This window comes from Cottoperca gobio, chromosome 4 (genome assembly GCF_900634415.1).
Source record: "Cottoperca gobio chromosome 4, fCotGob3.1, whole genome shotgun sequence".
NCBI lineage: Eukaryota > Metazoa > Chordata > Actinopteri > Perciformes > Bovichtidae > Cottoperca > Cottoperca gobio.
In genome coordinates this window covers 3790715-3804874 of record NC_041358.1, presented here as the reverse complement: position 1 = coordinate 3804874, position 14160 = coordinate 3790715, and the positions used below count along the sequence as shown (strand labels likewise).

General features: G+C 40.4%; 1 protein-coding gene across 4 annotated transcripts in view; it reads left to right on the top strand.

Moving 5' to 3' along the window:
• LOC115006882 (pre-B-cell leukemia transcription factor 1-like) overlaps positions 1 to 14160 on the top strand; it is a 60222-nt gene that overhangs the window by 35695 nt on the left and 10367 nt on the right. For 2 of the 4 annotated variants that reach the window (XM_029429485.1, XM_029429483.1), the window contains exons 3-6: positions 6997 to 7241; positions 9799 to 9989; positions 12183 to 12318; positions 13727 to 13775. In XM_029429485.1, the coding sequence (XP_029285345.1) occupies positions 6997 to 7241; positions 9799 to 9989; positions 12183 to 12318; positions 13727 to 13775 (621 nt within the window). Of the gene's footprint in view, positions 1 to 6996; positions 7242 to 9798; positions 9990 to 12182; positions 12319 to 13726; positions 13887 to 14160 lie in introns of all 4 variants that reach the window. The other 2 variants (XM_029429484.1, XM_029429482.1) reach the window with 1 other exon arrangement.

Here is a 14160-nt window from a genome sequence, read left to right as displayed (position 1 = left end):
TATCTGATATGATAAATATAAAGTATTTTTTGTGAAAAAAGCTTGTACACTGCAAAGAATTTTGAAATCAAACAGAGCATTATTAATTGAATATTAAACGTTTCCCCATCTTTGGACAGTAGTTTGAATTTCAAAAACGACAGCCCTGTTGGGTACTTTACTGTCCGTGTATTTAGCAGTAATGGTTGTAACTAATGCTAACAACATGCTCTTCTCCTTTCCCCCCCAAACAAACCACTTTTGCTGCTGCTACAAACACAGGAAGCATCACTTCCTGTGCGCTAGAGGATGTTTTTTTAAAACCTGCCACATTAAAAGTTGTAATGAGCTGTATAAGAGCCTCCTATTGGCTGATTGCTCAGCAACAGAACAGAAAAACTGAGAGGAAACATCACAGGTTGTCACTTTAAAGTCTCGTGCCCTTCGCCTTTATACTCAAAGTGCTCTTAGAAATGTCAAGCCAGGCGTTGTTGATCTGCCTGGCCATGCTGTCACCTGACCGGCATCGCGTGTCACTTTTGGCCGGCGCTCCCCGTGCTGCTGCTACCTGTGATGTAACACTGCAGATCACATTTCAGCATCTGGGTGGAGAACGGAGGGCCTCCAAAGGTGTCTGCACCCAATCTCTGTCAGAGGCCTTCATGTTTGACCGTCCATCTCGCTAACTGTGACAGAACAGCCCAACATCATTAATTAAACATCAGGCTTTCCCCCAATCACCAGATCGCCACGACAGGCTGCCATGCCAACAGTCCCTGTCGACATGCCTTCTAAATCTAGAAGGGGATTACATATGGTAATGGTTTTTGACAGCCTGCCATTTGCCTCTGTTAATCTGATAGGATAAGATATCTGGACTGCAGAGCAGGGTGTGCTGTAACTCTTTGAGTCTGATATTGTTACGCCATGAAAAAAACGGAATCATTTTTAAGATGCGAGCAGTGTCCTGGAAGAAATCTTAATCCCCTGACAAGCTTTTGATTCGATCCCAAATATTGTCACTGACTCAAAAGCGTATTTTTAGACCTGGATCTTGCTTGTATTTGCTGTCAATTTTGATATTTCTCACATTTATGAACTTCTGTCATGTATGGCTAGATAATGTGACAATCTCTTATGGACCTGTGTCCTTCCCCAGTGATAACATTTCTCCAAAAAGGCTAGTTGTGATGCTAGCCCCAGGCTGCCAACCCACTTTTCCTTTGCCATGGTTCATTCCCCTTCAGAGCGAAGACAGAATTTATTCTCTGGTCTTTGTTCAATTAAGACTCACCCCAAAGTCAGAGCTGCTCTGAAATGATGTATGTATGTTGCTAGTAGTTCAATTAATATTTTAATACCCCCACCCATCTTCATATGAGGCCGTGAGCCAATCTTCTCGAGTGACTAATATATGGGGAACAGAGCATGTTACACATGTGCTTGCTGAAAACAAGCAACGAGGGGGGAGAATAAGGGGGTCTGGGCAAGCTGCTCTCCCCCAAATAGGGGCGTAAATCATCTCCGAATATGATAGCCCGAGTTTATCCTCAAAGAGCTTCTTCACTCAGTGTGGAAATGAAATAAATATTCCCTGATAAACAACCAGACAGTTAAACGTCCACCTATCCAAAAGCTGATAGTCCTTCTAATAAACATCCATTTAATTTGTAAAAGGCCATGTTGTGGTTTTAAATTAAAGTTTGCCCATCCTGACCCAATTCTCTACGTGCATAATGTAGTGTGGCGTTTATCCGTTAACTGCACGTCTGTTCACTTCCAGGCTACTCTACAGTAACATCACCTTCGCTTAGTGATGTTCTTTCTTGAGTTTGTTAACTTGCTTTTCACAGTTAGCTTTGTACATGTTAACAGGTTAGCTAGCGTTAGTTTAGGAATGTAATACGTTACAGATGACTAGTTATCTTGTTACAAATGTTATAGGTAATGTAACTATTTTTAACCTCACAACAGTACCCAACACTGATTAATCAAACTTTAATTAAATGCTCTTTAATATAACTCAAATTAAAATTGCAGCAGAGCAACAGGATGAATGATACATTTTACACATAATGTTTTTACCTAAAACAATATATTTGGATGTATTTGTAATCTCCAACATTTTGATTAGTGATTGTAATTTCATTACATATTTGTTCCCAGTATCTATAACTGATTACAATTACATTCATGTTGTCATTTAATTACGTAACTTTGTTACATGTAACTAGTTTAGCACCAACATTAGCCTCATGTTTACAGTTTAGCTAATGTTAGATTAAATTATGGCTCTTTGAATTTTAACTTCCCACTTTGTCCTAAACTCAGCATCAGCTGAAAGGAGTGAAAGCAAAGAGGGGCCGATCAAAACTCTGTAGAGCTGGCCGCCCTCCTCATAAACTTGACGATATATTTTTTATTTTTAGTAGCCAGCTTGGCTAACGTAAACTGACTGCCTCACCTCGCTATTTTAAGACATTGAGGTGTTTTATTAAAATCATCAAAATCACTTATATAATAGATAAATACTATTAACAATATGCACCAAGAGGAAAAATCCCCACGCTTGAGGCGAAAGTAACGTTACTGTTACTGTAGACTTGACCGGAAGTAAACAGACGTGCAGTTTGTAAATCGATATACGTCACACTACATCCCTGAAGAGATGCATGTTCACCGTAAACACATGTAGAGGTTTCCTTCCAACACTACACCACAATCCTAAATTCTATTAGTATTCTATTAGTGAATTCATCAGTAACGTAAGAATCGCATGTTTTTATTCGTATTGAAGCAAAGGATAAAGTGAAGCAATAAAGCCCAGTGCATGCCTCCTTGTGAGAATTGCTTGTCAACAACAGGAGGGAGAAATAAGGCATCGTCTGACAACAAGCCATCTTTGAAACGCCTCCAAGAGGGAAATGGCATCCATTAGAGACATACAGAAAATGTGTGTTCACTGAGGGGGAGGGGGGGAATCGCACAGACACACATACACACAGATAATTGTTTATCCCTGGGAGAACATTCAATGTTTGTCTGCGGGTGGCTAAGTAAGTTCACCAGCACTATTGGACAGGGAGTGCCCAGCAGACCCAAGGCTCAAAAAACATTAGGATGAATCAATTAGGCTGCCATTAGCCAATAAAGTGGCCCTTGCTGAGTCGTGTAATTATGACCCACAGCAAAGCCAATTTTATGGAAGCACATTATCCATTTCTTTTCTTTATTAATTTTATTTGTTTGAGATAATCCCTCCATGGTTTTAATTATGTGCTTTCAGTTCAGGGTGGAATAAATAAATCATCATTTGCTTCCATCACCGCAGGTTTGCAGGGTTTTTTTTGCGATGTACAGAAACACTGCAATACAAGAGATTGTTACCACTATGTCTGTCATTGTTATAAAGATCAAACCGATTAGTAGTTTAAATACAAAATGAACATCGTTGAAGCCTTTTCGTGGGATCCACATTAACCCCACTTGAATCCCATCAGATTGTGTGATAAGAGGCGGCAGGAAGAGCTGATATTATAGGCAGCAGCTACTTAGCTTGTTCCAAGCTCAGAGGACACTGTGTAAGTGTGACAATGTGCTGTCAATGAGGGATGACAGTACACAGCCAACATGGCGTAATGCATTGTTCCTTCCTGGGTCCCTCCTGACAGATGCTCTCCAAGACAGCTGGATCAGCAGCAAGAGTGGAGCTGCGATCTGGGCTGCGTATGAGCGAGGCGAGGATGTGATATGCGGCTGATTAGTGAGGGTATACACGTGTCAACAAGGAAGGCCTGGGGATCATGTCGGAGTTTGTGTTAATTGCTAGTTTAATACACGTTTACCTATTTATTTTGAGCATAATGCTCGGCTTCGAATACCCAGCCCTGTTGAATGTAGTCATTTGTTTTCCATGACCTTTTTTATTCCATCTTTCTTTAAAAAAAAAAAAAGGTCGGTCTACTAGTGCATTTTTCTCTTTGCCTTCTGAGAGATCTCCTAAGAAATGACCTTTTTCTGCAACAGCCACTGTTAAGACTGATGTTGCTGAGGTGCTTCCAGCCAAGTAAAATAAACACTTCATGAATGTTAAGTTGGAACTTGGCAGACGTGAATCGAAGTCTTTTTTTTCTTCTTCCTTTGGACACAGGGAATTTTTGTGTTCCATTTTCATTTGACAGTCTAGACGTTTTATGAGTTGGGGAAGAAATCTGGCCTTGGGTTTTTTTGGTAGAAACATCTGACAAGAGCTTCCTCCCTTACATCTGCGTGCTGGTTTAACTTTGTGTTCTGTGACATTTTGTTCATCTATCTATGTATTCAAGTTGCAGGGTCTGTGAATCTTCTGAATCTCGTAACTCGTTCAATCCGCCCTAAAAAACTAAATGTGGCTTCTTATTGTGCACTTTTGTCAAAATTCTTCTTTACTGGTATGAGTTGTTTTCCTACTGAAAATTACTTCCAGATAGTGCAGCTTGTTTTTTTCCTCCATGGGATATTGTGGTGTGCTCTCATTTTAACACCCACTTTAGTCTGGTATTTATGAGGTGGTAACTATAGAGAAAAGCCACCTCTCCATGCTGAGTGTTCAGGAGCCGGGGAGCAGCAGGGGCCTCTGCAGATGTACGTTAACTAAAGCAGACAGGCGGGTTTAGAGTTTCTGATGGAGCAGGTTTGATCGGGTCATAACGCGGCTGCAGTCGTGGCAGTGCGGTAGTAAGGTAGCGGGTGTGAAGCCATCCGAGATTTTCCCCTCCAAGCCCCGTCCATACATTACAGGAGTGATGAAGGAGTCTGGGTAATGAGACAGGATGTTTGTACAGTCCTGCCATCCCAAGAGACCCCCCAACCATCAACCCCCCTCCTCCACCTCCAACACTCCTCCCACACTCAATCTACCTCCCGCTGAGCCTGTGGCCTGAACCTCTGACCTCTTCCACTCGCCAACAGTTGCCATATTTGCATTTCCAGTCTACTTAAAGACAGGGATGGGGGTGACTGTGGGAGCCCCCTCCTCTTCCTCTGCTAGTACAGCAGGCCTTATTCTCATCCCAGTGACCCCCTGCCCAGGCTTACCAACCCGGACAGCAGTCTGGGGTTAATGCACCAAGCACTCCCATTGTCTCTGAATTAATGAAGTGCTCCCTGCCTGTCCCTTCTCATTCAATGACAACGAGGCAAATGACAAATGGTAGCGTTTTAAATGGCTATCGACACATGCGGAGCGTCAAGTCACAGAGTCACAGCTCGTGTTGGCACTGCGGCCGAAGGCCCTATAACGATAATGCAGCCCGCCGTCGATGCACTTTCAGCGTCCACTCTGGGATCAATTTGGATCCTAGCAGCAGCACGCTCCACACAAGAGAAGGTGTTTTATATTGAAATGGATGGTTGTCAGATGGAGGAGGAAGAGTCCGAGCCTGGGAGTAGTTTCACCTCAGAAAATGGAAGGTGGAACTTGAATCTTTTAAAGAATGGCAAGGGAGACCTCTAGTGGAAGGCAGAGGTCTCCATCCAGACTATTGTTGTTGATGGATCTCAAGATTACTACTTTCTGCAATGTGTTATAAGGATAAAGAATTTCTTTCATCACATCAGGTCACTTCATATATTTAACATTACTTCATTGTGTCCACTTTTCCACAAATGAAATCGAACAAGGTTTTAGAGAACTTTATTTTTACATTTACTTTTCAAATTGACAATAAAAGATGCACAAAATCACATCCAAACAAACATGACAACTCTGGCAGCTATATGAGTACCATAAAGATTATATAATACGTAAAGTTATAACTGAATGAGGAGAAAAGTACAGACAAGGAGAGACAAAGAAAAGGAATGGATTATGAGAGTGAAGAAAGGAGGGGCGAGAGAAAGATTCCCCAACAAATACAATATGCTCTGCGCTGTAATGGTTAAATACTGTAACGCATTACATCTTGGGCTTCAACTAAGGAATATGTTCATTATACATGAATCTTCAGATTGTTTTCATTATTAATCAATTAATGGTTGGTCTATAAAATATCCTAAAGCCCAAGGAGACATCTTCTAATGTCTTGCTTTGTTTAAAACACAAAGATTCAATTTACAATGATATCAACCAGATAAAGGCAGCACATCCTCACAATTATGAAATGAAAAGGTTTTTGTCATTTCTGCTTGAAATATTATTTCAAACTGTCAATTGCCAAAACAGTTGAAATGAGTTTTCTGTGGATGAAATAATTGATTAATCATTCCAGCTCTTTATAAATCAGGTCGGGTTAATATTATTCTAGAGAATCAACTGTCTGGCTTATAAAGTGCAGGAGGCCGGAGAGCTTTGGGTTTTTGGGTTCCTCACTGAGCCCAATGCCTTGGACCGGATTAAATATATATTTCCAGAAAGAAAACAAAGTGGGGCAAAAACTGAATGTCTAAAACTTCTTCCCACTCATCATCATCATCATCATCATCATCATCATCATCATCATCAAACCTGTGGTCCAAATCAGCCCCCCAATCCTGTCTGTAGCAGTGAGAGCAATACAATCATACAACACCCACAGAGGTTCTTTGTTGTTAACATGCATCTCTAAAATGTAGCGCTGCAGCGATAAGTCCATCGACAGAAAAATAATCAGCAACATTTTCTATAAAATAATTCATGCAAACATGTCAGAAAAAGCTGTTTTTAGCGTCTCAAATGTGGAGATTTGTGGAAGTTGTGGAAGCAGATTTCTTTTCTCCATATTTCCCTTTAATGTCAGAATATTGTCATTTAAAAGGGATCAGTTTTAGTCTCTGCAGTGTTGCTTCAGTATGTAGCCACCACCTTTATGTCCACACACTTTACACTAACAGTCTCTGCCTGTGTGTCTTCCTTTGCTCCAACATACTGCATCCCGCACACTGAGCTGGTAGATGTGTGGGTGTCAGCCGTGCACTCAGCTGACAGCTTGTTACGGTGCATCGCGCCACTGTAGGTGTGACCTTTTATGGCTGACCTCTGACCTTCTCCTGTCATTGCAGTGCTGAGTATCCGCGGCACCCAGGAGGATGAGCCCCCGGATCCCCAACTCATGCGCCTGGACAACATGCTACTGGCAGAGGGCGTGTCCGGTCCGGAGAAAGGTGGAGGCTCGGCGGCCGCGGCCGCTGCAGCAGCAGCCTCGGGAGGAGCGGGGCCTGACAACTCGGCGGAGCACTCTGACTACAGAACCAAGCTGACCCAGATCAGACAGATCTACCACACAGAGCTGGAGAAATACGAGCAGGTGAGACCTGACTGCATATATCATCACATCTCCTATAAGTGTATGTGACTGGCTCAGATCTTACAACTGTATTAATTATACTAATAGTAATAATAATAAAACAAATAGTAATACTTATCTTATACCTATATCAAGGCGAGAGGAAGAGAATAGGTCAGCTTGTTACAACTAACATAAAAGTACTAGAGGAAGCTTGAACACTGTTTACTGATTTTGTTTCACCATTTGAGACTTGGGATTGAGAAAACCTTGTTTTTTCATGCACTGGTCAGTTTTGAGAGTTTGGACTAAATTTCTTCTTAAACATGTTTCCTTTCAGACTAGTGGAAAGAAAACATCCAATATACACATTTAGGTGTTTATTTTCCTAACTTTGTCTAGTTGCGTCTGTAGATTTCTCCTAAATTCCCAAAAAGTTAGCGTCAGATAATGTCTAATTTGCATATGTAAACATAACATTTCAGAAATAATTGTCTTAATGTAAGTAATCAGCTGGGGAAGTGTCATGGTGATATCTATTAGTTAAAATAAAAATGGTTTACTTTTTCATATAAAAACACAGTTCCCTAGTTCTAGCCACTCAGTTGTGAGGATTTGCTGCTCAAGACATTTCACATTTCAACTTTCACAACTTTCACTGACAGTTTTTGAAAATGTTTTGCAATACTTTTCTGCTCTTTACTCCCTCTGGTACACAACCAAAAGATGCAGTGATAACACACAAAGACAAAGTTAATGGCTGTGTTAACATCTATTTCACAGACTATTTTTATCGTTGCTGAGCTGATCCATCTTTTAATCTTCACTGAGGCAGGATCAGCCTTAACCCTCTAAACCTCGAGTGGTTTCAGGGCATTTTTTTCTCCTGTCACATTTTACTCACTGTGGCCTCGTTTTCCACTGCAATATATCGTATCGTATATCGTATATAGTCCTGCATGTCTTTTGGACAGTACAACACAGTTATACTGCCATTGATCATACAAAAAGATAAACATGCAAGTTGATTTCTTTGATCTAAATTATTTTACAAAAATGGAAAGAGAAAAATGTAATCTATATATCCAACATTTTCTAAGTGTTACCAAAAAATGAGGGCTCCACATGCTATTCATATTGAACTATTTACAGTTGTGCAGCCTCGCCCTACAACCTCTCCTCTCTGCTCTGTCACGTGACTGTTGGTCCCATGTGCTTTAATGTTCTCTACAGAATCCAGTTAGCAACGCTTTATTTTTGGCAACATTTTAAATGAGACATACAATAAAGTGATTTTGATAAAATATCACTATTTTAAGCTTCCCTTTGGTTTCTGTTACTGACGGAAGTGTTTGGCACACATGATGAGTTCAAGGACCGTCAGAAATGTGAGAATCCACCAATGATTATTTTAAGAATCAGGCTGGTTGAGGGCTGGCAGCCCTTGTAGATTCAAACCTCAATGCAAAACTCTCGGTAAGACTTCACTTTACATTGTTTTCAGATCAGAAATGTCCAGCATATGCAGTATGTTGTGTGTCTCTGTGTGTATTCCTAGTACAGTCTTGAAGGAGGGATGATTTCCTCTCATTACCTTGATAACCGATGTATTCACGACAATAGCATCCCTCTCAGATGAATTTGAGAAAGACAGATGAACACGCAGATAGACAGACACAGACAAAGCCTGACATGGCTAAATCCAGAGAGAGATCGACAGGAGGAGAAGAAATAAAGAAGAGGAGACAGTAAGAGACGCAGAGTCGGAGTGTAATATCGTGGCAGATTCACGCCTGGTGTCACACGGGGGGATGAATGAAACGTCGTGGCATGTTCGTCTCTCAGGGTGGCTATGCTGTGAAAGTGTGTGTCTGAGAAGGGAACAGCTGTCATTGGTTCCTCTCAACACACTGCTATCACCACTTGTGTTAAATATGAAATATATCAGCGCTTATATTCCCCGTTGGCTCTGTAGGAAAGCTTGTCCCAGAACTACATTAAGCAAAGAGCTGGATTTTTTATTTATTTTAGATTTCTGTGACTTTTAGATACTGTATGGCATTGTGTGTGTGCAGATGTGTCTGCAGTGGTGAATTACATGGTAAATTGACTGCATTACATAGACAAATTAAAGCAATACTTCACCCCCAAAATGATCATTTGTATATCAATTTCGCACCCTGTGTTACCTTGAATTCTTTAAGAAAACCTTTCTCACATTCTTCCAGTCAGCCAAGAATCTAGTATTTAAAGTGCATGGGGCCGCGTTACAAAGCAACACTGTATCAAAACATCTGTTTAAACTCTCACACAACTCGTACAATATTCAGAACATTTCTGCGTGAACAGTACTGTTTCTGAAGTAGTCCACATATAACTGGATAAATGATTCTGATGTTTTGATATAGTTTTGTCCGTTTTTGGATTCTTCGTTAGTCAAGGCATGCACCAACACGGAGTGATTCATTTATAAATGGTCATTTTGCTTTAAAGTCTTATTCACAGTTTTATTGACCTCAGGAAAAGTGTTTTTGCATGTTTTGATTATTTATTCCTGCGTGTGCTACCTTCTTTACAGGCATGTAACGAGTTCACCACCCACGTGATGAACCTGTTGAGGGAGCAGTCGCGCACGCGGCCAATTTCGCCCAAAGAGATTGAGCGCATGGTGAACATTATCCACCGCAAGTTCAGCTCCATTCAGATGCAGCTCAAACAGAGCACCTGCGAGGCCGTCATGATCCTGCGCTCCCGCTTCCTCGATGCCAGGTGCGTGTCTTTGTGCATTTCCACACACACCACGCTCCATGCTGCAAATAACCTCCCAATTTAACAACATTGCAAATCATCATGTGCTTCCCTCTCAGCCTGATATCCATATGAATGGCTGATGTAGGAGGCCTATCATGCTACAAACATGCTGTAACACATGCTGTTTTGCTGCTCACCACACACACTGGGCTGGTTTGCATCTCTGGATGCCATTTGGACCAGCATCCCCAGCAACACTGGCCAATAAGAGTTCCACAACGCTAACTGTTTCCCTTTTTTAATGTAATCGCTTGTTCCTTTTGATGCGTGCTTTGGATTTGCATACATTTCTCCAAGGATAAATGTCACTCAAAGTCTGGAGTTGGAGGCACAACATTTAAATGAGGCATGCGCTTCCTTACAAAGCTCCCTATCTATTCTCTTGCAAATGATTGTGGTGGTGCAGAGGGGAAGGGAGAGGGAAGCTTTCACTGGTTGAGAGGCACTGCCATGCTTGGCGCTGCTGATTAATCTACTGGCTGCTGGAGCTCATGCTGTGTGCATTTACATATTCTCAAGCAGGCTTTGGAGTGCGGGACAGAGATTTTAGCACAAATCTCCTCACCGGTGGATTCATGCATAGAGATTTTACAGGGTTCCCCTGCAGCTTATGTAAAGCCCTCTTTAGATGTGGCACATGCAGACGTGACCTGATAGGTGCAGGAGATAGAGGGTCAGTCAACTCATGGGCATCAGCATGTGATATCTGTCTGCTTTAAGGTGTTGTGTGTGGGGGAGGGGGGCTTTCAAATGCTTCATTTTCATATGGAAGCTTTGAAAAATGTGTATTTCATGTTTGATAAATGCAGCTTTGTAGCACCCAACAATGTAATACTTTTCTTAAAATGTGCACTTAACCTCAACAAAAACGTAGTTAACCCAATAAAGTAAGAACTAGACCCATTTTGTAATAACATATCCTGACTGATATTGTAATAACAATTTTACAGATTTCTTTCTAATGATGTAATCATTTTGACTTTATATACAATTGGAAAGGCCTAGGGTTTAAATTTCCAAACATGAATCATTGTCAAATGTATTAAACTAACAGTATTATAAATGTTGTATACTTGCACACTTTACATTCACGAGAAAACTAAACACACATTATTACATTATTCGTCAAAATCATCAGTTTTGAAAATATATGACCCATCATACCCTCAACCCAATGTTACATTATCAGTATGTCAGGACATGTGATTACATTATTGGTCAAACTCTTACATGGCTGGGTTTTATTACATGTTTGTTCAGGTTAGGTGCACATTTCAATACATTTTCAGGAGTTTAATTGCTTGTTTCTGTGCTGCCATGCTGGTATGCTAAAATATTTACTTGGATTATCTTTGTGTTTACAATCCGACACAGTTGTTCTGTTTGTCTGAAGTCAAACTCAATACTGTTTCGATACAAACACAGGACTTGCACACAAGAGTCTGCTGTTCATGTTCCGTGTGAAACGAAAAGTCAACGTTGACTTATTTTAACTTACGAACGTAACACATGCCAAACCATAATCTCTACATTTAAAATAGGCAAATGTGTTAAATATTATTCAATAATTTATCTGATCAAAGAATAAGTCAAATACATTACAAATCTGAGCAGGCATTTGATGCCAACCTTCTGCCCTTCACTTTGCTTTGTGATCCGGGTGAACTGGTTTTTATCACTTCTGGTTTAAAATGTAAAGATTTTAGTGACTCAAGGGGTTCGGGTTAGGTTAGAGGAGAGGAAGGTTTTAAACCCTACCTGGTATAAAAGGATCAAAGGATAGATACAATAAATAAAAGTTGTTGTTTTTAAAACCCTAATTGGTTTAAAAGAATAAAAGGATAGATCAAATAAATAGTTTAACCCCTAACTGGTTTAGAAATATAAAAGGATAGAAAGAATTAATATAAGGTGTTTTGTTTTACCCCAAACTGTAATAAAAAAATAAAAAAATTGTTACTTTTAAACCCCAACTGCTTTAAACAAAAAAAAGGGATATTTAAAAGAAATAAGGATAGTGTTAGTGTTAGTGTTAGCAATAAAGACTGTGTCGTGCAGCAATGTAAACCTACATTGCTGCACTCTATGCTGTTGTGGCAAACGTAAACTAGGTTCCAGTCCTCTTTTAACTTCTGATGCTTCTTTTTGCAGACGGAAAAGGCGAAACTTCAACAAGCAGGCAACAGAGATCTTGAACGAGTATTTCTACTCGCACCTCAGTAACCCCTACCCCAGCGAGGAGGCTAAAGAAGAGCTGGCAAAGAAGTGTGCCATAACAGTTGCCCAGGTACACAGATCAGTGCATCCCACATCCCACACCACCTGTAGGAAAACTACTCACACAAACACGACTTTTATTCTGAAGCAGCTGTGAGCGTCTTAGCAAGTAACCTAATTATACATTTTGTGACTGTCATGACTACAGACAGCTCCTCTGATCTTTTAGCAGAACCTTTCATTGAGACAACAAAGGACTCAAAGTATAAATATGCCATGTCATTAGTTCGTTGTCTTGTAATTCAAACCAGACAAAGCTATTTTTGACCAGTGACTCTCTGTTTCTATTGAAGTAACGCAAGCTAAAGACAACACTGCTGTCATAGTTCTTATCTAATCATACGGTTTTCCTATAATACACAAAATGTACAAAATCCAGAGTCGGTAAAAGTACTTCTGTGAGCTGGGATTTAGTTTCATTTTGATAGTTGATATCAAAAGATACTTTACTTTGTTTCATATGATTATAAAGTGAATGGTTTTGTTGGCTACTCATCACAACTTTTGACAAAAACTATTAATTGATTAATAAATTAAAAAAGATCAATAGCTTTATCAATTTCATGGAAGTCATTACCATTAGCCCATTTGACCATTAGCTTCTGCAAAATTAGCACTGCAGTCAATTGAGGCATTTACAGTGCAATGATGATTTACTATAAATCTTACAGTAACTTACCCAACATCTAAAGACACTTAAGATGTTTGTGCCGATACTGCTGACAAGTAATAAGAGTCAAATATTTAGGCACCTTGTTTTGTTTTCATCTTTGCATTCTAGCACTCAAGTTGTTTCAATTCTGTGAGAATTGATAATAAGGAAAGCAACGCCAAGGTAAACAGCAGTTTGTGTTTAGAATCCATCATTTGGGAATGGATTGTTTTCTCAATTGGTTTCATTAATTTATACCAAATGATTGGAGGATGCATCTGGGCCTGATTGTGGAAGCTGCTCGGCGGCGGAATGATTTGTCGAGTTTCCGTTTCTTGGCCATAATAAAGGAGAATGTTTACCTACTCTGTGTATTGGAAACTTTGCAGGATTGATTTGGTTTTCATTTTAATGTTGTTTATCATTAGCACTGGGATTACCCCCCTGGCTTCATCTGGGAGTCCATTAGCAGTAATGGGCGTTAGCGGATGTTGACTGATTGGTGCTTGCGTGAGTTCTGATGATAGCTGCAGTCATGGTGACATAATGAGACTGTTATTGGCAATCATTCCATTCTGGCACTAATGCGGATTCACAGCACCAGTCTATGTAGCCCCTACCTCTCTGCAGTGTAACACAAGCCATTAAGGCCATGCAAGCTAAAGACCACCATCATATCTCTGAATGCTTACCCTCATATTTGGAGAGGCTCTGTATGTTCTGATTTTGTGAGCATTAAACTACATTCTCTTGTTTGTCTGCTCAGGTTTCCAACTGGTTTGGGAATAAAAGAATCAGATACAAGAAAAACATTGGTAAGTTCCAAGAAGAAGCCAACATGTACGCTGCGAGAACTGCCGTGAATGCGGCTAATGCATCCTCACATGGAAGCCAAGCAAATTCACCCTCAACTCCAAACTCTGCAGGTGAGACAGGAAGTCCCTGGCTCTGCTCAGCTATTAGACATGTACCTCCTCTCTGTGCATCACTTCAACTAAACAAAATATTGCAGTATATCAGTGTGAGGCCATTACAGTGCTGTTGCTGGTGATTTGTAAGGAATGAAAGAATTGGGACTAACAAAAAGGAAGTTCTTGTACAAGGGACGTGCCTATCATCTGGTAACGCACCATCATTACATTGAACAAGTTCACCTTAACAAGAACAACTATCTCTCTAGAGCAAAACTGTGTCAGAGAT